Source organism: Zalophus californianus, chromosome 16 (genome assembly GCF_009762305.2).
Source record: "Zalophus californianus isolate mZalCal1 chromosome 16, mZalCal1.pri.v2, whole genome shotgun sequence".
NCBI classification, from domain to species: domain Eukaryota; kingdom Metazoa; phylum Chordata; class Mammalia; order Carnivora; family Otariidae; genus Zalophus; species Zalophus californianus.
In genome coordinates this window covers 41,028,119-41,051,963 of record NC_045610.1, presented here as the reverse complement: position 1 = coordinate 41,051,963, position 23,845 = coordinate 41,028,119, and the positions used below count along the sequence as shown (strand labels likewise).

Below are 23,845 nucleotides of genomic sequence, written 5' to 3'. Positions count from 1 at the left end.
CTGTGTTTGTTCCTGAAAAACTTCTTGCCTCTTGGTGGCAACAAGACATTTTAGTACCAATAAAGAAGAAGCTTTTGGCTGACCTTGGTCTCTTGGGCAGTGCATAGCTGGAGTAAGAGCACTTTTTCAGTTTGGGAGAGTCCATTAACCTCATTCCTTGCTTGTGCCCCTGAGCAGGTCTGATCCAAAATCATCTTACACCCTTAGATCAGGGAGGGGAAGTCCCAGGGACTCCAGAGGATACCCACTCCCCCGTTAGAATTCTTCCTTGCATCCAGTCTCGGTCTTACAGGCTATTAATTGGCCAAAGCCCCTGTGTCTTCATTTTCTAGCCAAGTTGTAACTCAGGACCCCTGGTGCCTGTGGCCCCTGCCTGATTTGGGACAGATTTTCCTGCTGCAATGCTGCTCACAGCAACTTGGGACGGGTTCCACTAACTTGTGGGCTTTTTCTCGTTCCCTGTTCTTTGGCAGATAGGGGGCACTGAGGAATATAAGATCTGCCGGGGCATCAAGGAGGGCCGCATCACCAAGCCTGTGGTCTGCTGGTGCATCGGGACCTGTGCCACCATGTTCTCCTCTGAGGTATAGCCGGGGCAGGTCACTCCTGGACAGGGAGGCCAAAGGGGGCATTCAAGGTGAACCATGTGGTCATCTTGTTAAGCAGCTCGTTCCTCTGATGAACATTTATTACTTGCTGGGTTACTGCGAGGTCCAGCCAGGGCCCTGCTTTCTAGGAGGTTAAGTCCACTGGAGGGGTGGGGGGCAGTCATCAGCAGACGAGTCCCTGCTTGGAGTTGGCACACTTCTGTCTGGAGGAGTTGAGATGGCTCCGCAGGGACGGTGAGGCTTGCACTGCGTCTAAGGGGTAAGAAAGGGGTTTGCTTCCCGAAAGGGAGGCTGAGAAGGGAGAGGACACACAGGCGCAGAGCTGGGGAGGGGTGTGGGGAGGAGCTGTAGAAGAAAGCCAGGTTTGTTGTGGATGTGAAGGTGCCCAGAGGCCTGCAGTGAGCGCAGCACTCTCTTCTCTTTCTGGCTGGGCACCCATCATCACCCCAAGGATGGGACAGGTCCTCACAGTGTTTTATTTTTGTCTTTCAATTAAATTTTTTTTTAAGATTTTATTTGACAGAGAGACACAGTGAGAGAGGGAACACAAGCAGGGGGAGTAGGAAGGGAGAAGCAGGCTTCCCACTGAGCAGGGAGCCCGATGCGGGGCTCGATCCCAGGACCCTGGGATCATGACCTGAGCCGAAGGCAGACACTTAACGACTGAGCCACCCAGGCGCCCCTAATTTTTAAAAACATTATGAAATTTCAAGCATACATAAATGTAGAATACAGTGACTGCCCAACTAATAAGTGATTTTTGATTTCTTAATTAGGTCACATGACCTTGCAGAACTTTCTGCCCTATAGAAGAGGTAATATAGGTATGCAACAAAATCTCCACCTGTTGGCAAGCACTCCTCAGGAAAACAGAATTAAGAACTGAACAATGGGAGTAGAAACTGGAGGTATTTGTATAGGTGACATTTTTCAGAACTATGTTCCACAAAACACTGGTCCTGTAGCCGTGGTCCTCAAAACAGAACAAAAACCAAAGCAAACAGAACGGGGAGCTTCTATAAATTATGAACGTGCAACATAATCTATTTCCCTTTTAAAAATTTTGGTTTTGGGGGGGCGCCTGGGTGGCTCAGTCAGTTAAGCATCTGACTCTTGATCTCAGCTCAGGTCATGATCTCAGGGTCATGGGATTGAGTCCCGTGTCGGGCTCCACACTACTCAGCATGGAGTCTGCTTGTCCCTCTCTCTCTCCTTCTCCTTCTTTCTCTCTCGCTCTCTAAAATAAATAAATAAAATCTTTAATTTTTTTGGTTTTAGTTTTGAGGAATCTCAGAGTTAAAGAGACTTGTTTAACTTCCTTGAACCCAGCATTTTCCATTTGAGTACAGAATCTCTTCTCCTTCCCACCCCTTCCGCCCATGCAGATTTGGTCCTATAAAGAACGCATTGGGAGCCTGCATGATAAAGCATGTGTTTTCCAGCGTCGCTAACCAGAGCAGCGGTTCCTGACCTTTTCCACACTTGAGGCCCCTTTTGTTATATGTAGTGGGTAAGAACATAGGGAGAGGCCACATTGCCTGGGTTCAGATGCTACCGCATGCTACCTGTGTAGCCTTGGGCAAATTACGTTACCCCTCCAGCGTTCTGTTTCCTTTCTTACTGGAAGCAGCCATAGCAGCTGAAAGATGAAATGAGTCAAGTGCGCAGAAAAGTGCCTGGATGTAGGGTTACTCAAAAAGGTTAGATGTTACTGTGATTATCCACCTCACCCCGCCCTGATCGGGATTTTATACCACATCTCATTTGGTAACCTCCTTTTCCCTGTTGCGTGGTCAAAGACACAGTTACCGTAGCTCTTCCCATGGGTTTTCTCTTTCCTGATGTGCCCTTCCCATAGCCAGTCACCCCTGTGCCGTTGGGTTTAGAGTTTATCTTACTGCATGCTCAGGTGGAAGGGGGCAGGTGCTAGTCAGCTCCAGATGATAGTTGCCATGTGGGAATATAGACCTACAGACAACTCGACTTTTTATCTTTTTAAATAAATCTAAATTTATTTACATTTATTTACAAAAAGGGGGGAGGGACAGAGGGAGAGAGAGAATCTCAAGCACATTCCACACTGAGCGCAGAGCCCTACGTGGGGCTCAATCTCACAACCCTGAGATTATGACCTGAGCTGAAATCAGGAGTTGGTCGCCCAACCGAGACACCTACAATTTGACTTTTTTTTTAAGACTTTATTTATTTATTTGACAGAGAGAGACAGAGAGAGCACAAGCAGGGGGAGTGGCAGGCAGAAGGAGAGGGAGAAGCAGGCTTCCTGCTGAGCAGGGAGACCGATGCGGGGCTCGATCCCAGGACCCTGGGATCATGACGCGAGCCAAAGGTGCCCCGTGACTTTTTTTTTTTTTTTTTAAGATTTTATTTATTTGAGAGAGAGAAAGAGCAAGAGCATACACAAACTAGGGAAGAGGCAGATGGAGGGAGAAGCAGACTCCCCGCTGAGCAGGGAGCCCAACTCAGGGCTCGATCCCAGGACCCTGGGAACATGACCTGAGCCAAAGGCAGTCGGTTAGGCATCTGACTCTTGGTTTCGGCTCAGGTCATGATCTCAGGCTCCTGGGATTGAGCCCCACATCAGGCTCCACACTCAGCAGGGGGCCTGCTTAGGGATTTCTCCCCTCTGCCCCTCCCCCCGTTCATGCCTGCTCTTTCTTTCTCTCTCAAATAAATAAATCTTTAATAAATAAAAAGAAAAAGGTGCTAGGAATTTGCATTTTTACATGAGATTTTTTTTTTTAAGATTTTATTTATTCATTTGAGACAGAGATACAGAGAGCATGAGCAGGGGAAGAGGCAGAAGCAGGCTCCCTGCTGAGCCAGGAGCCTGATGCGGGGCTCCATCCCAGGACCCTTGGATTCATGACGTGAGCTGAAGGCAGACGCTTAGCCATCTGAGCTACCCAGGCACCCCTACATGAGATTGTGGACCTATTTTATAAAAAGCATGTGCAGGACAATCAGATCCCATCTGTGAGGTCAGCTCAGCCTAAGGTTGCCAGCGTGTAATTTCACTTCTCACAGTTGCTCACAACTACCTGCTGTTCTCCATCCCACCCCCACCCCCGACGGTGGCTCAGGGGGATGGGCTGCCAGGCTTTGTGTCCTGGCTCCAGCACACAGCAGCTGTGTGACCTCCGGTAAGCTCCTGAACTTCTCGGTGCTTCGGTCTCTTCTTCTTTAAGCTGAGAGTCATTCGGCATACCTATTGAGTGAGGCTGTGTGAGGCTTGAATGAAGTGATAAACATTGAGCGTTTAGCAGGGTCCAGCCTGTAAGGGGTACCAACATTCCCAGGAGCCTTTGTTTTCTCCCTCCGGGGATTGACAAGCCCGGTAAAGCCTCTCCCCTTTGCCTTCCAGGTACAGTTTGGCCATGCCGGAGCTTGTGCCAACCAGGCTTCTGAAACTGCAGTAGCCAAGAACCAGGCTTTGAAGGAGGCAGGAGTGTTTGTGCCCCCGAGCTTTGATGAACTGGGAGAAATCATCCAGTAAGTGGACCGTGGGGAGGATGCCAGCCTCCCGCTCCCTTTCCAGGTCCCCTGTGAGGATTGCAGCCTCTCTGACACAGAGGTGTCTGAAATTCCTGGTTCCTTTCAGGTGACGAGTGCAACTGTACAGATGGTCTGAAATCTTTTCTTACTTTTCGGTTTTTGTTTTCTTTTGTTTGTAGACACAGCAGTTACAGGCTGTTCAGACTGGTATTAAAACATGTTCGGTTTCTGAGCCTATCTACTTGGCTGTTCTGTAAATAAGAAGTGGGCATAGAAACCGTTAGAAGATGTCACCTCTAATTGATTGATAGACAGTTATTGGATAGCCCATTGTGTCTTCCCATTCCTCCCCTCTGTCCTTCCTTAGCCTCCAGAGTCAGCTTCCTGTAAAGCCCAGTGGGGTTGGTGGATGGTTCTTGGCCAGAACCGGTTTTCCTTCAGTTCTCAGGCATCCAGCTGGTGTAAGGCATCCCCTGGTGTAAGGCATTGCCAGGAGGGGGTGCAGAGCTAGAAAACCTAGAGTTTTGGGGTTGGATGGAGGAGCGTTCCTGGGATGGCTTAGAAGCACCCAGAAGCATAAAATCCACATGGCTGTTTCTTTCCTCCCCTTCTCCCGCCTCCCAGGTCTGTGTATGAAGATCTTGTGGCCAAAGGAGTCATTGTACCTGCTCAGGAGGTGCCTCCTCCAACCGTGCCAATGGACTACTCCTGGGCCAGGGTAGGTGCTGCAGATGCCTCTCAGTGTGGGTGAGGCAGACTGAGGGGCTGACGGGGTGGGTTTTGAGTTGACTTGGCTTGAATTCCTGGGAACCAGGCCTGCCCTACTAGTTGGGGCAACCCTGTAAATCACTGCTCTGGCCTCCAAACCCTGCCCTCGAGGGCGGCTCTACTCCAAGGGCATCGGAAGAACCTTGACGATTATTCTTGGCTTCCAGCCCCTCCTTGTGTGCTGGAGCTTGTGAGCTAGCCCCTTTCCGACCAACAGGGAAAGCAAATTCAGGGTCCCAAGAGGGCGAAGGGCAGCATGTATCTCCCACAGCCATGTGGTCTCGCCTGGCAATGGGGGCTGAAGACAGATAATGTACCCTAGAGTAGTTTGCACTTGCTCGAAGGGGCTTCACGGTGAAGCAGAGTCCGCTCTGCCTGTTTGTCTAAGTGGCAGAGATGAAAAATTAATGTTCTTAAGACACAAGAACTCTCTAAAATCAGTTTTTAAAAGACCACTAGAAAAATGGGTAGGAAATGGCCTTTCAACATGAAAAAGTAAATGCTCACACTCATTCGTTATTTATTTATTTATTTTTAAAGATTTTATTTATTTTTTAGAACATGAGTTGGGGGGCAGAGGGAGAAGGAGAAGCAGGCTCCCCGCTGAGGAGGGAGCCCAACACGGGGTTCGATCCCAGGACCCTGGGATCATGACCTGAGCTGAAGGCAGATGCTCAACCGACTGAGCCACCTAGGCGCCCCTCAGCCTCACTCATTATAAAAAGGAGCCAAAGGAAAAGCTGTGATCCCAATTTTCCCCTTTTGGGTCAACAAAGAAAAAATTCTTCAATAATATGTTGTGCCTCTGTGGGTGTGAGGAGACTGGTGCGTTTGTCCGTCCATTGGTGGTGGGAGTGGAACCGAGTACAACCTTCCTGAATGGCAGTTGGGGAATATCAGATTTAAAAGTGCTTGTCCCTGGGGCGCCTGGGTGGCTCAGTCAGTTCAGTGTCTGCCTTCGGCTCAGGTCATGATCCCAGGGTCCTGGGATCGAGTGCCACATGGGGCTCCCTGCTCAGCAGGGAGTCTGCTGCTCCCTCTCCCTCTGCTTCTCCCTTTCCCTCTGCTGCTCCCCCTGCTCGTGTGCTTGTGCGCGTGTTCTTTCTCTCGCTAATTAAAAAATTTAAAAACTTAAAAAAGTGCTCACCTCTGGGGCACTTGGCTGGCTCAGTTGGGGGAGCATGTGACTCCTGATCTCGGGGTCGTGAGTTCAAGTCCCAGATTGGGTGTAGAGATTACTACCAAAAAAAAGCACTCACACCTGATGGCATATTAATCCCATATCTAGAAAGCTACTTCAGGGAAATGCTTATGCATTCACACAAATGTGTTGAAGATTTTTCCAGTTAATGGTTATCAGTGGAAGAATGGCTCAATTGTATAGCAGTTAAAAGGAATGAACTAGATCTATGTATGTGCTGACATTTATGGAGTTCAAGTTCATTGAGTAAATAGGATATTACGGGACAGTATATTATGATTATGAAAAAATGTATGTACAAAAAACAGTGTTGTGTATTCTCCATGTGTGTTTATATATAAATAAAAGTAGAGAACCAGATAGATGTCCATTAAACTGACAAACATTAAAGCAGAAAGGCATTTTTAAATTAAAATCAATAGGGCCCTTCTCCCCAGTGGTTAGTGCTGAGATTGCAGAATGTGTGCTCCGGGCTCAGAACACACATTTATTATTTAAAAATTCCAGATTGATAGGGGATAATTGGAGAAATGGGCCTAGGCAGAGTTGGCAATGATGCCCCCATTTTGCCCCAACTCTGGAAGCTAGGAGTTCAACCCAGTCCCTTTTCCTGGGTGAAGGACATCTTGAGGGGATCCCCTATTTCCACAGCCACGTGCCTCCTTACATTTTGGTGGGGGGTTGGTAGCTGAATGTGGAGTGTTAGAAAAATTTCCCTTTAGATTCGTTCTTGCATTTCTTAGCCAGGTGACCGTGGGCTGGTTTCTGAGCTTCGTTCCCTCTCCTTAGGACACATTTGTGGGGTGAAAATGAACGTGTGGATGGGAACTGTGGGTGCTGTGGGCTTGGCGTTCCTATTTTCTACGACGAAAACCAGATAATAAAAGGGCTTTTGTACTTCTTTCTTGGGATGAGTTGGTCTGAGTGTTGGGTACTTGGCAGTCAGAATTTAAGACCTACCTGAGACACTCTGGTTCTGTGGTCACGTCGTGCTGCTCCCTTCTCCCCCCGTCTCTGCTCAGGAGCTGGGCTTGATCCGCAAACCTGCCTCATTCATGACCAGCATCTGTGATGAGCGAGGACAGGAGCTCATCTACGCAGGCATGCCCATCACCGAGGTCTTCAAGGAGGAGATGGGTATTGGCGGCGTCCTTGGCCTCCTGTGGTTCCAGAGAAGGTGAGGTGTGCAGGGCAAAAGATGGCAGGACCCCACCATCTGTGGCTCAGAGTTTAGGGTTTTCCCCTGACCAGGGAGTGGAGGTGGGCAGTCTTGGGGAATATGTCCAGGATCAATCTTTATGGCCACAGATCAATTGCAAGGTCAGAGGAAAGAGATACCGGCTGTTCCTAGGTCTTCCAAGGACAGAAAAGCCAGTCTCGACTAAGAAGTAGAAAGCAATGACCTCACCAGGAATCTTGGATCAGCCCCTGTCCTTGGTGCTCTTAAGGAAAGAGACAGAGTAAATGTAGGCCTCTTGAGAGAAAGGTCTGGATGGGTCTGGTAGCTCAAAGAGTGCAGGCCTGGCAGAGTTGCTAAACAGGTGTGAAGTCCCTTGTACTGGGTCCTCTCTCTTATCAGCCTGAGTGTTAGAAAAAAATTGGTTTCTCTGCAACTCCCAAACTTAGCCCTCCAAGGGGGCCAGTGAGTACCTGATTCACAGAGCCCTGGTTTGGGGTGGCACTGGGCAGAAGTCCAGGTCAAAGTCTTGGTTTGTGTCATGCCCTGAGCTGCAGAGATGGATCTTGGTCCTGCTTTAGGCCGTTCCTGGGAGGAGTTCACAGGTTGTAACACCTAAGCGGGTTTCCCTATCTGCTCTTGCATCCCCATGTCTCCAGACTTTGTTCTTAATCATCAGCTGGGGCATTGAACCCTGCAGGAGACCTGGGGCCTCCTACACAGGGAAGGGGACAGGAGTCTCACTTCTCCCTCTGACACATAGAGGGAAGCCACAAATACAGGTTACACTCTCTTGCAATAATTCATGCTGAAAGCCATTGCCTAAAGAAGAGATTTTCAAACCCTGGCAGCTAACCCTGTTTTAAAAGCAGTATTTGCGGGGCAACTGGGTGGCTCGGTTGGTTAAGATTCTGCCTTCAGCTCAGGTCATGATCCCGGGGTCCTGAGATCGAGCCTGGCATTGGGCTCCCTGTTCAGTGGAGAGTCTGCTTCTCCCTCTCCCTCTGCCCACTCCCCCCTACTTGTGCTTGTGTTCTCAGATGAATAAATTTTTAAAAATCTTTAAAAGCAGTATTTGCTATCAACAAGTTAGGAGCTGCTCAAGAATTGGGAGGTTTTGCCGTGGGATTGCTTGATAATAGTATTAGACACAGGTTGTAAAGGTGCTACCCTTCTTGAATGTGACTTATTGAGGGAGGATGGGAGCAAGTAGGAGCTTGGCTCTTCAGGTCAGCGTAGCTCCTGTCCAGCTGCTCGCCTCTGTCTGACCTTCCTCTTAGTGCCCCTTTCCTCTCCCTCTAGGTTGCCCAAGTATGCCTGCCAGTTCATTGAGATGTGTCTGATGGTGACCGCGGATCATGGACCAGCTGTGTCTGGGGCTCACAACACCATCATCTGTGCTCGGGCTGGGAAGGACCTGGTTTCCAGCCTCACCTCGGGGCTGCTCACTATTGTGAGTACTGGCATCCTGGGAGGTGAGACCTGCAGGGGACACATGGCTTTGGCGACATGCGCTTGGCTGCCACAGGGTCCTAGAAGGGGCCTTGGAGTGTAAAGCCCCGTCACAGGGCAATTCGGGGCATGCCAGATTGGTCTGCGAAGCTGAAGGAGGCTCTTCCAGCTCAGGGCAACATGGGCTTGCTTGTCCCACAGGGGGACCGGTTTGGGGGTGCCCTGGATGCCGCTGCCAAGATGTTCAGCAAAGCCTTTGACAGTGGTATTATCCCCATGGAGTTTGTGAACAAGATGAAGAAGGAAGGAAAGCTGATCATGGGCATTGGTCACCGAGTGAAATCGGTAAGTTGTGGCTCTCCTTAAGGACCGATCTGCAGGTGGATGGTGATGAGACAGCATTGTTCTAGTTGGGAACCTAGGTTCCTGACTCTTAACTGGCAAAGCTTTGGCTGTGTTGACAGATGTCAAAGATAAGGCAGCTATTTTTCCATTATAATACAGAATGCCTTTAAACTGTATTAGAATCAGGGACCGTGTTCGTTCTGAGGAACATTCCATCCAGGCTTTGCAGCCACAGTGACCTCCTCCCTTAGCGAAGAGACATGCTAGGTCAGTATAGACTCCAGAAAGGGAGGAACCCAAAAGCCTGAGTGTGGCGGCACAGGTGTGACATTCTCTCCGAAAGAGGCCCTGTGCTGTGGGCTGGAGCAGTGCTATCTGCCTGAGAGCTGATAGGCGGTGGCTGAGGTCACTGTAGTATTGGAGTTGGCTGGTGCCTGAACCACCTCCCTGCCCCACTGACCCATTATTGCTTAGCGTGAGTCTCCTAACAGATGGTACAGCCCCATGCATGGCAGGTCCAGGGCTTTCCTTAAAATTTCAGGGGTGCTCTGCTGCCCCACACCAATAAGTGCTTGCCAGTTTAGAAATTAAGAACTCTGTCGAACTTTGTTACAGCTTGATGAGGCTGCTGAACTAGTGGGCAGCATGGTTAGTGGCCAGAACCTAAGACTTTGGTTGGAGAGTAAGTGAGCCCTGGCCCCCTGCTGCTTAAACCGAGGCCCATGGCCTGTGGCGCACGCAGTTAACATCTCCGGGTCTGAGTTCCTTGTTGGTGACATAAAAGAATTTAGAAACCTTAAACCTCACAGCAGTGTCATCGTCTGTGCTGCACAGAATCGGACATGTGGATCAGGTCTCTGAAACACACCTCCTGGATATGGTGCATTCTGTCTGTGGCAGGAGTGCAAACATGTCTCTTAATAGCTGTGTTAGGGTATAACACAGCTCTGTAACTTTGGGTCACTTTCTAGATAAACAACCCAGACATGCGAGTGCAGATCCTCAAAGATTACGTCAAACAGCACTTCCCTGCCACCCCTCTGCTTGACTATGCACTGGAAGTCGAGAAGATTACCACGTCGAAGGTAAAAGAGGAAATGTCCCTAATTCCCAAATCATAGCTTGTGGGTGCATTACTTGGGGGGAAAACAAGAGCCAGCCTACATTTTGATTGTGGAGCCAAAATCAAACCTGGTTTTCTGGGAAATTCTATTTCTGTTCCACTGCTAAGTTCAACAGATACATACCATGTGTCAATTAGGTGCTGGGTCCTCTGCTAGACGTTGGGAATTGAACTGACACTTCCTTTCCTAACCAGCTGGGATGTTTTGGTGGGAGGTTTGTAAATTGTGGTCAGAATTTGTAGTTAGGGTAGTAGTAGTAATTGTGGAAAATTACAAAGAAAAAATGAGAAATAATAAGTGCTTTTAATTTTTTGCCTTCCCAGAAACCAAATCTTATCCTGAATGTAGACGGTTTCATCGGAGTTGCATTTGTAGACATGCTTAGAAACTGTGGGTCCTTTACCCGGTGAGCTCTGCGGCCATTTTCTTCTTAACAGTTATTGATGCTTGTTGTTTCCTTCCAGTTCTAAAAGCAGTGCATGCTCATTACGGAGGATTTAGAAAATATGGAGAGGTATAAAGAAAACAAAAATTATCTCTACTCCTAACCACCCAGAGCACCCTTTCTCTACTTTGAAACCAAAGAGAGCTAGCTTCTCATTCTAGGGCAGAAGTTGTACTGTCTATGGGGAGGAGGGCGGTCACGTGAGCCGTTTTAAAACCACAGGTTGATTATTTGTTGCAGGGAGGAAGCTGATGAATATATTGACATTGGAGCCCTCAATGGCATCTTTGTGTTGGGAAGGAGTATGGGCTTCATTGGTGAGTTGGTAGTTGTTGCTGTTATTAAGAATTCAGTTTGGGGGCGCCTGGGTGGCTCAGTGGGTTAAGCGTCTGCCTTCGGCTCAGGGCATGATCCCAGGGTCCTGGGATGAAGCCGCATCAGGCCCCCTGCTCAGCGGGGAGCCTGCTTCTCCCTCTCCCTCTGCCCCTCCCCACCACTCTTGCTTGCACTCTCTCTCGCTCACTCGCTCGCTCAAATAAATAAAATCTTAAAAAAAAAAAAATTCAGTTTGGGTCGGTTTCCCCCGATGGTTCAGCTCTAACACTTACCGATGTGGCAAGTTTCTACATGTCACGTTATCGTCATCATTGTTCCTAATTCTTCCTTTCTTACTTGAATGTCCCCCTTTATCTTTGTTCCTTTGTTCTTGGAAATGACTGACTGCTAGCCCGGGAAAACAGAATGAAATCTAACAGTTGCTTTTTACCCAGGCTGCCATACACTTATGCAGTGGATCTGGATTTACTTCATTTTTTTTGTATTAGAAAGAGTTGTCGTCCTTATCCTCCCTCCTCACCACTCTTTTAACAGACTCACCAACTCTGAATAAAAAGATGCCTTTGCTCCATATTTCAGGACACTATCTGGATCAGAAGAGGCTGAAGCAGGGGCTGTATCGTCACCCATGGGATGATATTTCATATGTTCTTCCGGAACACATGACCATGTAATGAGCCAGGAACCCCGTTGCAGTAAAGTGAAGAGGAGAACTCCTCCCCTGGGAAACAAACAGCATGCAGACAGCTGGTACGGGAGCTTGCTCTAGGATGGGCCTGCAATGTAAACAGCCACTGGCGGACAGGCACCGAAGACAGCCACGGGCTAACACTGTTCAGTACACACAAAGAAGCTTAGTATTTTTTTTATAAGCATCGAAATAAAAACCAAGCCAATAAATTGTGACATTTGCTCTGCTACCTGCTGTATTTATTATATGGAAGCATCTAAGCACTGTAAGGATAGTGTTTTTCCTCATTGTAGGGTGTTATGATGTTGCTTTCTTTTTTCCATTAGTTAAAAAATTTTCCCCTTGGAGTAAGGGAATGAAACTTTTAAGATCTCAAGACACTATCAATTAAAAGCATCCCTAATGTCTTATTTTTCCACTTTTTCCCGTTCTTCCTTGTATAACCCGAAGAGCATTGTGTTAATCTGATTTTTAAAGATCTTTTTATGTGTTATGTGTTAAGGGTTTGTTTGGTATCTCACTGAAATGTTGTACGTTGCAGACCAAACTCTGCTTATATCAGGGGGATGGGACCATTGCATCCTTAGCCATTGTCACAAAATCCGTGGCATGGTAATTTAAAATGTAAAGTTGTAACATACGTATGTTTAAAACAGAAATGCAAAGCGAAAAGCTGTGAAATGTTTCGTGTCTTTCGTTTTCTATTTATGCAACTGATTTATCAGTCTGTTACTGAAGTGTGGGTTCAAGGACTCATCTCCAGCCAGTTTGCATCTGTAATCCACCAAGATTCTGGCAGCTGCCACCTCAGTCTCTTCTCTGTATTATCAGTTTGATTTCAATAAACTATCCAGTAATAATGAAGACACACTACTGTCTCATCTCCTCCATATCCTTTCCTCTCCTCTGTATTCCTTTGAATGTACATATACTAACGGTTTTACTACATGTCATTTTTTTAAACGTTCATCCGCCTCTTCATACACACACACACACACACACACAAAGAACTAATCAAAACACTGGCTTCAAAGAAAATCCCCTAAGGGGGGTCCTGGACGGTTCAGTTAGTGGAGCATGCGACTCAATCTCAGGGTTATGAGTTTGAGCCCCCATCTTGGTTGTAGAGATTATTAAAAAATAAACTTAAAAAAATGGTGAACAAATACAATTTAAAAACAACAAAAACCCTATCTTCTCCCCTAAATCTGTACCTGTCCCTTTCTCAGTGAAGAACCAAAGCTCTACCCAGATACTAAAGCCAAAGAGAGTCATCCTTTCTTCCACTTCTCTCTGGTTGTCACCTCCTATGGATTTATCCTTTCATTATCCCTCCGATCCATCCATATCTGGTCTGACTGGTACCCCTAGTGCCACTTTTTCATTATTTCTAGAGCCACCAGTGCTATTTTAAAACACGAATCTAAGCCACTCCCTTGCTTAAACCCCCTAAGTGGCTTCTATTGATCTTTTTCACAAGTATGTATGGAACAGTAACTGCGGATCAAGCACTACGTAAAACACAAGAATCTCGTTTAATCCTCACAGCAATCTCCCAACATAGATACTATCCTATTTTTAGAAGATACTAAGTAACTTGCTCACTCTCATCTGCTTAGCTGTGTCTCGGTCTCAAACCTTTTCTTTTGTAATGTTTACTCCAAATTCATTTGAAATTTTAGGTAAAAGTCCACTGTTGCCACCCGAGACACTAACAATGGGTTATGGTCCAGGTTGGCTTTTGTTGTACAACACGACCACGAAGAACGTGCCACTCTAAGGGGAAGGAGACAAGCCATTCTCCCACCGAGACTTGGGTGGGATGTCTGGGGAAGCAGCACCGTTGAGCCCTCTCCAAGGTAGGAAGGCTCCGGGTGGGCGCGTGCGCGCATGCGCACACCAGCGGCGCCCGGCTCCGCCCCGCGCCCACTATTTATTCCCAGAATCCCTCTGTCGCACCAGAACGGCTGGATCGTTCCGAGACTGCGGAGGCCGGGCGCGGCGGCGTCAAGATGGCGGCGGCGGCGGTGGCTGCGGCTGCGGCGGCAGCAGCGGCCGCATCTCTTCAGGTGCTGGAGATGGAGAGCATGGAGACCGCCGCCGCCGGCTCGGCAGGGCTGGCCGCCGAAGTCCGGGGCAGCGGCACGGTGGACTTCGGGTCTGGGCCCGGCATATCTGCAATGGAGGCGAGCGGGGGCGATCCGGGCCCGGAGGCCGAGGATTTCGAGTGCAGCTCTCACTGCTCGGAGCTGTCTTGGAGGCAGAACGAGCAGCGGCGCCAGGGCCTCTTCTGCGACATTACCTTGTGCTTCGGCGGCGCGGGAGGCCGCGAGTTCCGGGCCCACCGCTCGGTGCTGGCCGCCGCCACCGAGTACTTCACGCCCCTGCTCTCGGGCCAGTTCTCGGAGTCCCGCTCGGGCCGAGTGGAGATGCGCAAGTGGAGCTCCGAGCCTGGGCCCGAACCCGACACGGTGGAAGCCGTTATCGAATACATGTACACCGGGCGCATCCGTGTCAGCACGGGCAGCGTGCACGAGGTGCTGGAGTTGGCCGACAGGTAGGCGGGATGCGGAGGGCCGCGCACGGGGCGGTGGAGATGCTCGCCCACTGAGGGCCTCATCCAGGGAGGGGGCGGGGGAGGCAGGGAGGCAGTGCGACCCCGAGGAAATGCATTTGTTTGATACTTATTGAGTGCTTGCTGTGTGCTGTGGGGCAGCCACTGCTCTGGGTACTGAGGATGCAGCCGAGCGGTCTGACGAGGGCGCGCTGCTCTTAGGGAGCTCAGATTCCAGGTGGAGGGACAAAGGCAATGAAAAAAGAAAGTCTGCATGTAATCAGTGCTGTGTTGACATTTAAAAAGGATGAAAGGATAGTGATTGGGTAGAGGAAAGACCTTTCTGAGGAGGTGACATTTAAACCGACCTCCAAACGGCAAGAAAGACCTACCGTGCAAAGATGGGAAATGAACATTCCAGGCAGATAGCGCAAAGGCGTTCTGGCAGGACCCAGTTTGGCTTAAAGAACTAGAAGAAATATCCAGTGGAGCTGGATCTCGTAGGTGAAGGGTGTGTGAAATGCATTGAAATAAGGAGTTTGATTTTTTTTTTTTTTACTGTGCGATGGCAAGCTGGGTGAAGAAATCTCCTGATTTAATTATTTTAAAAGCCGATTCTGCTACTGTGGGAAATGGACTGTAAGGGGTAGGAATGGATGCTTCAGAGAATGGTTAGGAGGCAGGCGAATGCCATTTTTAGAGATGTGGAGGAGTCTGTTTTGGCAGTATTGGGTTACAGGTACATTATTTTAACAAATACCTATTGAGTGCCTCTAATGCATCAGATCAGACACCGGGTTCTCAGGTGCTGGGAATTCAGTGGTGAACAAAACAGATAAAAGTCCCTTTCCTGGGATGCCTGGGTGGCTCAGTCGGTTAAGCGTCTGCCTTCGGCTCAGGTCCTGATCCCGGGGTCCTGGGATGGAGTCCCACATCGGGCTCCCTGCTCAGCAGGAGGCCTGCTTCTCCCTCTGCCTGCCGCTCCCCCTGCTTGTGCTCTCACTCTGTCTCTGGCAAATAAATAAAAATTTAAAAAAAAAAAGTCCCTTGTTGCACTTACCTTGGTAGATGGACAATAAATAAGTAAAATAGATAGCATGTGAGATGATTGTTATAGCTTTGATGAAAAACAGAGCATGGTAAGGGCATATAGAAAGTGCTGGTGGAGAGGCACTGTGTTTTTTAATTGGGTACATAGAGAATACCTAATGAAGAAGACATTTTGCAAAGAACCTAAGGAGATGAGGTAAAGAGTATTTCATGTAGGGAGCACAGGCGGAAAGGCCCTGAGGTGGAGCTTATCTGGATGTTAGAGAATAGCAGGAGGCCAGTGTGGCTGGATCAAATGGATGCAGGTGGAGAGGGTGGGAGAGGCCCCTCAGGGTGGTGATGGGGATGGATCTAGTTTCCATGGAGCTTGGATTCCAAAGGCCTTGCAGCCTGTGGAAGGAGCTCTTACTCTGAATGACTATGAGATGGGAAGGTTTTGGGGGCAAAGGAATGATGCAATCTGATTTGAAGAATTTTCTTTAGGGGCAGAGGAACAATGCAGTCTGATTGGAAGAATCTGCTGTGTTGAAAACAGGATGGGGCTCCTGGGCAGAACAGAGAGATTAGGAGGTTGGAATGGTGGTAGAGGCTCGGGTTGAAGAAAAATAAAGGTGATTAGCGCTTCAATTCTAGATATGTTTTGAAGGTAGAGGAGACGAATTTGCTGGTGGGTTTGATGTAGAGTATAAGGGAAAAGACTGCTAGTTTTTTGATCCGAGCAATTGGAAAGATAGGGTTATTTATTTATTAAGACGTGGAAGAGTGTAGGAAAGCAAGTTTGGGAGGAAGATCAGGAGTTTGGTTTTGGTCCAGGGAATGTCTGAGGAGGCAGTTGGATATAAGAACATTGGAAGCTAGAGATTGGGAGGAATATGGCATATAGATGGGTAATTAAAGCCATGGGACTGGATGAAATTACTTAGGAAGAGAGTGTAGACAGAGAAGGGGCAGGATTGAGCCCTGGGGTTCCAAAATGTTAAGGAACCAGCAGAGGAGATGGGTCTCACAGGGTGTAGAGGAGGAAGTAGCCTAATCACGTCAACTCTGTCAACCATAATAGATTGTTGGATTTGGTAGTAATAGAGGTCCTTGATGGCATTAACAAGAGCCATGTAAATTTTTCCTTTAAAGAGGGTCAGAATAATGATACACATGGAAATGTTTGGGGAAGAGTCAGGGGAGGTCTTTCCCCCCCCTCTAAGATAGGAGATGAGCTTGTTTGTGTGCTTGGGAAAAAAAAAAAGAATCAGTGGAAGAGGAGAAATTGATGTTACAGAAGTAGGGGAATAATTGCAGGAGCAAAGTCCTTAAAACCAAGAAGGGGATGGAATCCGTATTTAAAATGGAAAAGTTGGACAGGGAAGGCAGAGTATAGGATAGAGCTGCAAGCAGATTGGGCGATGGGGAGATGGAGTTTCTGCCTGATTTCTGGTTTCTCAAAGCCCAAGGTTGGGTCATTCATTAGAGGGTGAGAAAGGATGGGGGCAGGTATAGATCTGAGAGAGGGATATTTGTAGAATGAAAACGGGTAGAGGAGGGTCATTGCAATCACTCAAGCTCTGTTTGTGTCTGTCGTGTGGGCTTATTTCTCAGATTTTCCCTACTTTATAGGGGAATTGGAGGTGAGGAGACAACACCCTGGCAATTTACGTAGAACTTTGAACTTCTCTCCATCTGTCAGCTGCTTTAGCAGCTGCCTGGTGTTAGACACTGTTCTAAGTGCCTTGCAGCCATCACATCTAATCTTACCCATCAGTGCTGAGGCAACGTCCCTCTCCCTAGCACCCATATACTGTCTGTTGATCATACCTTCCTTCAAGGGTACTTACAAGGAAATAATAGGAAGTGTCCAGCACACTGCCCAGCACATGGCAAATGCCTAGTGTATGAAAGCTGTTGTTTTCATAGAGCAGTGTTTCCAAACACCCTATCCAAGGGAGTATGAGTCAGTGCATTTAGGTGGGCAGACAACTTCTAGTCAGCTACATGCCAAACCACTTTCATATGTTTGTTGTTGTTTGAGTTTGCCTTGCCACCCCTGCTTTAATGAGAACCCAACTCAGGCTGCACCCGCCCGGCACCATCTCCTGCCCCCATCATCTGCCGCCCAAGGAGAAAACTGGTAAAGAGGCGATTAAAACCTCTGACCCGAGGCTTCCACTGCTGTTCCTTCTGATATTTGAGCAGACATAGCCTCCCAGGAGCCCCACAGTTCCTGTAGCATCTAGTAAAGGCTTAATAAAGTCTCTTCCCTGAGATCCTGCCTCATTGAAGAAAAGGCTGGTGGTTGACAGAGGATTAGGGCAGGAATGGCATAGACAAATTGGGATTGGGATTTGCCTTTGCCAATAAAAATAAAGTGTGGGACTATTGTATTTTATTTTTTTATTTTAATTCCAGTATAGTTAACATACAGTTTTATATGAGTTTCAAGTGTACTACAGAGTAATTCAACAATTCTATACATTACCCAGTGCTCACCATGATAAGTGCACTCCCCAGACCCCATCACCCATTTCATCCTCCCCCCTCCCCTTTGGTAGCCATCAGTTCTCTATAGTTGAGTCTATTTCTTGGTTTGTCTCTCTTTTTTTCCTTTGCATGTTTGTTTTGTTTCTTAAATTCCACATAATGAGTGAAATCATATGTATTTGTCTTTGACTGTTGTGCTTTGTTAAAGGATATATTTCAGGAAACCTTACATTATGAAGAACTCACCATTGTGTGTGTGTTGTATGTATCATGTATAATTATATATAAACTATATAATACAAATAATTTAAAATATATCCTATATAAAGATGACTTTATGCTTTTAAATATACTTTTCAGCATAACCCTTTTTAATTTGGGGGGATTTGCCTTTTTGCAGATGTTAGGCATAAAGCGAGATGAAGCTTACTATTTTAATTTGTATAATTCAGATGTTCTTAAAATGCAACCACAAAAAATATGCACATTTGAAAATTTCTTTTTCTTGATTTTAGGTTCCTTTTAATTCGTTTAAAAGAATTTTGTGGAGAATTTCTCAAGAAAAAACTTCATCTCTCTAATTGTGTAGCCATTCATAGCTTAGCTCACATGTACACCTTGAGCCAACTTGCTCTGAAAGCTGCCGATATGATACGGAGAAATTTCCACAAAGTAATTCAGGATGAAGAATTTTATACCTTACCTTTCCATCTCATTCGAGACTGGCTGTCGGACTTGGAAATTACAGTGGATTCCGAAGAGGTTCTCTTTGAAACAGTTTTGAAATGGGTTCAGAGAAATGCTGAAGAGAGAGAAAGATACTTTGAAGAACTTTTTAAATTGCTCAGATTGTCCCAGATGAAACCTACTTACCTTACTCGGCATGTCAAACCAGAGAGGCTGGTGGCCAATAATGAAGTTTGCGTCAAGTTAGTGGCCGATGCAGTAGAGAGGCATGCTCTGAGGGCTGAAAACATACAGTCTGGCACCTTCCAGCATCCTGCCTCTCATGTCTCCTTATTACCTCGCTATGGGCAAAACATGGACGTGATCATGGTTATTGGAGGCGTGTCAGAAGGAGGGGATTATTTAAGTGAATGTGTGGGATATTTTGTCGATGAGGACAGATGGGTAAACCTGCCCCATATTCATAATCACCTTGATGGACATGCTGTTGCAGTAACAGAGTCCTATGTGTATGTTGCTGGATCAATGGAACCAGGGTTTGCTAAAACTGTGGAAAGATACAACCCAAATTTGAATACGTGGGAACATGTTTGTAGTCTGATGACAAGGAAGCATTCTTTTGGGTTAACAGAAGTCAAAGGGAAGCTCTACAGCATTGGAGGACATGGCAACTTTAGTCCTGGCTTCAAAGATGTGACTGTTTATAATCCTGAGCTTGATAAATGGCACAACTTGGAATCGGCACCAAAGATTCTTCGAGATGTCAAAGCGCTAGCCATTGAAGACCGGTTTGTGTACATCGCTGCCCGCACTCCTGTGGACCGGGACACGGAAGACGGATTAAAGGCTGTAATTACTTGCTATGATACGGAGACTCGACAGTGGCAAGATGTGGAATCTTTGCCACTTATTGACAATTACTGCTTTTTCCAAATGTCCGTGGTCAATTCAAACTTTTATCAGACAGCATCATGCTGTCCTAAGAGTTATTCTTTAGAAAATGAAGAGGCAGTAAGAAAAATTGCCAGCCAAGTTTCCGACGAGATCCTTGAAAGCTTACCTCCAGAAGTCCTAAGCATCGAAGGAGCAGCCATCTGCTATTACAAAGATGATGTTTTCATTATTGGAGGCTGGAAAAACAGTGACGATATTGACAAACAGTATCGGAAAGAAGCCTACCGGTATTGTGCTGAAAGAAAGCGGTGGATGCTTCTTCCCCCCATGCCACAGCCGCGTTGTAGAGCCACTGCTTGCCATGTGAGAATCCCATACCGGTACTTGCATGGCACCCAGAGATACCCTATGCCTCAAAACTTAATGTGGCAGAAGGACCGGATCAGACAGATGCAAGAAATACATCGGCACGCCCTAAACATGCGACGAGTGCCGAGCTCTCAGATTGAATGCTAGGTTCTCTGATAGGTGCGGCTTCAAACAGTTGTACCTGTTTCATGAGGCTGAGGATACCCAGACTGTTACTTGAAAAAGTATGTCGATAACTTATTTTCTACCTAAACTGATTATTGTCCCATATAAAGGAAATAGAGTTAAACTGAAGAATGGGAAACTCGATTTACTATGTGGTAACATTTGTTGGTTTGTAGTCTTTTTCTGTCTTTGGTTTGTGTGGATGTGCTAGCTAAATGAGATCTTATTAATGATAAGTGGAAAACCCAGGGATAGTCACTTGGCTGTTTTTCCGCCAACAAGTTAAAACTCCTTTGTCTTAGGGATTTATTGTTTTGAACATGCTTTAAGCAACAGTTTATTTGCACGTTTACTTTGATATTCCTTTTGATTTTCTCCTGAATGGCTGGTTTTGAAAAGGGCAGAATTTATGCATTGAGCCCTCATCTGCAGGAGGTATGTGCAATAGTGAGACTGAGATTTGAAGGGAAAAGCACAATATTTCAGCGAGATGATTTCAGAATATTTGCATTGATATTTTGTTGTATGTGCTTATCTAGAAATTCTGTTTTGCTTCTCTCTAGAAGAGATGACTGATGAGAAATTTGTGATTGGCTCATTGGTTTTTGAATATTTTTCATCTCTTCAGCAACTGTTAGAGACTTGGAGCCATCGTTCTGAGATGATGGTGGTTGACAAGAGTATTGATCTTTGGCTGATTGATTTAATACAGAGGAAGGTATATGTGCGAAATTTGTTTCTCTAAGAAGAAAAGTATTGTTAGTGTAGACTGAGGAATCAAAGGCATTAAAACATTTAAACACTTTTTTCAGGAGTTACAGGCTTACTTGAGGTTAAATTACTGAGTGTGTAAATAATGCCTATGACAATCGACACTCAATGCCTTCAATTTTAAATTTTGCTCTAATGTATATTGTATAGAATCCTCATTCCTTTCTAAAAGAAACTTTTTCCAAAATGGGAATGAAGTGACCATTTAGAGAAATGTTGCTAAAGGGAAGCCTTATTGTTTCTCAGCCCTGGTTGTTGTACTATTTTATCCAGTTGCCCTAGACTTTTATTGGAACTTTGAGCCTAGAATACCAAATTTAGGTGCACAATTATGGCTCTTAAAGATGTATTGCTTTAGTTACCTTTTATTTATTTTATGCATTCTTCTGATTCTCTAACACAGTCCCAAGCTTTATACAAGTTAGCACTCAGCTTAGAGGACTCCTGCCCTAATGGCTTGCAAAAGGGGTCCATCATATGTTTCTTCTTTCGGAATGTCTGTCTCCTTAGACATTCCAGAATACTGTTCTAGAAGTTGAATTCCAAGTGCAGTGATGATTTTTTTCCCTAGTCCATTATAATTAACCTCCTTATTGTATCAAACATCAAAAGAAAAAGCACAACTAGAAATTTTGGCTTTCAATTTGCTGCAAGACTATTAATATTTAGCCCTTGGACTCTATACCAAGAACTTCCCTGAAATTTCTAAATTAGTATCCCTGCCTAGGACAAAGTTTGTCAATAAATGTGTTGGAAATCTGCTTTAAAACCATTTCATTTAGATTGGGGTGGGGGTAGTAAACTTCAAGTCTTGTTTCTGTATGAGGATATATTATCCTGTGCCATCTCTACCGTTTTATCAATTTCCATTTGTAGCTATTTTGAAAAAAGCCATTTCTGAGAAGTGCTAATTCTGAGTTGAGGTCTGAGCAAGTGAGACAGAAAAGCTCATTGAGTGATGTTCTCCTCTCTGATAGACTATGCTAGGTAGCAAACTTCCTTTTCTTGGTGGTGGTGAAATAATTTAGTAGCTCACTACAATGGGCAGTTTCTCTCTAGGAGGTGTGATGTAAGGTTTTTGGATCTTAGAGTTGTCTTCTGAGACCAATGTTACCAAGTTATTTGGGGGTGGTCTTATTTCATGTATGTGACAAGTTCTAATTCCTCTAAGATTTAGGTATAATCTGGTTTTGAAAACTTGATTGAAACTGTTGTTTTTTTAACTCAGCAGGCAACCTAGGCCATGGCTGAAAAGAAGGGGTAAGTCCTTCCTTGCATGATGTGTGCAGGTTTTCCTGACGACTGAATTTCTGATTTTCATATTTGAATTCACATGTGTGACTTCACGTCAATAACTTGTTTCTGAAATATCCTAACTAACTTGTTTAATAAGGAAGGAAACCAGAGTTGCTTAAATCTGTTCAAGGCTGACATTCTGAAATCTAAACTGGAAATAACTTCCAGAGTATTTAGAAAGGTTCTGACTATGATAACCAGCCTAAAATGGCTCTTTGGGAAAGAAATTTCCGTTTTGATGAAAACTTAGAGTGTGTTTGGTAATTTCGGCAGTTAAAAATACAGCTTTAAAAAGGACAGCTTAACATGTATTCAAGCAGACCTTTTGTTCTTGTTGTTGCTTTTGTTTTTGTTTTGTGGAAGGAAAAGAGAGGAATTGATTATACCAAAAAAATAATACCTATACATAATTTTGAGTGCTATTTATATCTTAGAATGGATATCCTTTAACTACACCTACCCCACCATGGCTTTAAAAAAACAAACCTGTGGTATCTATTGAGAATGTCAGTCATGAGCGTAGTGTTTAAGTAATACATTTCACTTGCAGTTGTTTGCATGATTAGTCTTGTATATCTTGATATCCAACTTTGCTTTTGCTGTGCCAATTCAAAGATATTTTACTAAGAAAAAAATCGCAATTCATTGATACCAGTTTTGTTTTGATGACTTCGTTTTATATAGTATTGTTGGGACCCAAAAATTTTAAAACACTAATATATATAAAAACAGAGGTTTGAAGCTGGAAAGGTAGTGTTTATCAAAGATTTGTGTGCTTTTGTTTTTTAAACTCTTCAGGTCGCTGGTAAGGCAGTTTCTAGGACACACTTTTTTCTTTGTTTCTTGACTAGTGTAGCATGTGGTATGTTTAAATACTTCATTCTCTGCTTCATAATCCTAATAAGACACTATTCTGTAGGTAGACAAGTAAGCTAAATTGTATATTTTAGTTACTTGGCCTAATCAAGCATAACTAAAGGGACTTTTTTTGTACTTTTGTCAAATTAAGCTTAAATAAAAAGGGTATGTTGGCCATACTTCCTGTCTTTTGAAAGTTCACAGAATTGTGAAGCAAGTTCCTTGCCTCCACTAGAAAAATAGGGTATTTTTATAGGTTGCCATTTAACTGTAGAATATTTGAGAAACAGTTCAGTCTCTCCTTTAATTGTCAAACATTTTGGCACGGTCCATCACTCCAGTTTGTTGCTTTCTTGAGAATAGTCCATTTTTGTTGCTGTTATAATGCCTACATAACGTGTTCTGGTCCTTGGAAACAAAACAGCTCATAGTTGAGTGAGTAATACAGTAACAATAACATAATATAATAGTCATCTTGCTTCAAGGAATTTAATTAGATAGCCAAATAACGGCTTTACTGATTACCTTGGTAGGGCTTTTGTCTTACTCTCTGAGCATCATTACAAATGTCTGACGTTGAAGCACATACAGTAGAGCACTTGTTGACTTAATCCTCCTGCATAATGCACTTGTGAAAAATTAAGCTTGTTAGATGTTTGAAGATTATGATCCATGTGCTAGGGCTCATTGAGTTATTTGTAAAATACATATTTAGTTCAAGTTGATACACGGTGAGTTTTTGGGACTATCAGTATCCAAGCCCCTAGTCTACTGAAAGTATAATCTTGGCTCTCTCCCTTTAAGTCAGAGGAGATGTAGAATTTAGGATGCTTTGAGACATTACATTGTAAAATAGCTTGTTTTATGTTCCTAAAGCTATCTTGTTCTGTGTTGAAGCTATTAATTGTCTCAGTGTAAGTTTTAAATAAACATATTTCTTTAGAGCTGGTTTGTACTGTGTAATTTTTCTTTATTAATGATCTGCTGTTGATATAAATGCTTTCTTCCTTCCCTCTTACTCCCTCATTCATCCAACCCTTGGCTCCCTTAAGTTGAACATTTTCCAGTA

At 45.3% G+C, this 23,845-nt stretch overlaps 2 protein-coding genes and 1 long non-coding RNA gene across 6 annotated transcripts in view; 2 read left to right on the top strand and 1 right to left on the bottom strand.

Moving 5' to 3' along the window:
- The window catches only part of ACLY (ATP citrate lyase), a 41,520-nt gene extending 28,990 nt beyond the window's left edge, over positions 1–12,530 (top strand). For 2 of the 3 annotated variants that reach the window (XM_027626158.2, XM_027626156.2), the window contains 10 exons: positions 474–584; positions 3,991–4,118; positions 4,746–4,839; positions 7,113–7,267; positions 8,570–8,720; positions 8,921–9,064; positions 10,036–10,149; positions 10,512–10,594; positions 10,874–10,950; positions 11,549–11,889. In XM_027626158.2, the coding sequence (XP_027481959.1) occupies positions 474–584; positions 3,991–4,118; positions 4,746–4,839; positions 7,113–7,267; positions 8,570–8,720; positions 8,921–9,064; positions 10,036–10,149; positions 10,512–10,594; positions 10,874–10,950; positions 11,549–11,643 (1,152 nt within the window). In that variant the 3' untranslated portion in view covers positions 11,644–11,889. Of the gene's footprint in view, positions 1–473; positions 585–3,990; positions 4,119–4,745; positions 4,840–7,112; positions 7,268–8,569; positions 8,721–8,920; positions 9,065–10,035; positions 10,150–10,511; positions 10,595–10,873; positions 10,951–11,548 lie in introns of all 3 variants that reach the window. The other variant, XM_027626157.2, reaches the window with a different exon arrangement.
- On the bottom strand, positions 10,473–11,648 carry LOC113939689. The gene is made up of 2 exons (XR_003525322.1): positions 11,510–11,648; positions 10,473–10,654 (listed from the first exon to the last, which is right to left on the bottom strand). It is a non-coding gene; the product is annotated as an uncharacterized LOC113939689 (long non-coding RNA).
- Positions 12,531–13,208: 678 nt separating the features above from the next.
- KLHL11 (kelch like family member 11) lies at positions 13,209–23,717 on the top strand. 2 transcript variants are annotated; one of them, XR_003515309.2, is made up of 3 exons: positions 13,209–14,217; positions 18,252–19,910; positions 21,851–23,717. XR_003515309.2 is itself a non-coding variant. In XM_027567631.2 (2 exons), the coding sequence occupies exons 1-2, from the start codon at positions 13,673–13,675 to the stop codon at positions 19,831–19,833; spliced, it is 2,127 nt and encodes a 708-aa protein (XP_027423432.1). In that variant the 5' UTR covers positions 13,209–13,672; the 3' UTR covers positions 19,834–23,717. The 2 variants fall into 2 exon arrangements, 1 of the variants encoding a protein (XP_027423432.1); XM_027567631.2 differs by having other exon boundaries at positions 18,252–23,717.
- Positions 23,718–23,845: the final 128 nt, after the last annotated feature.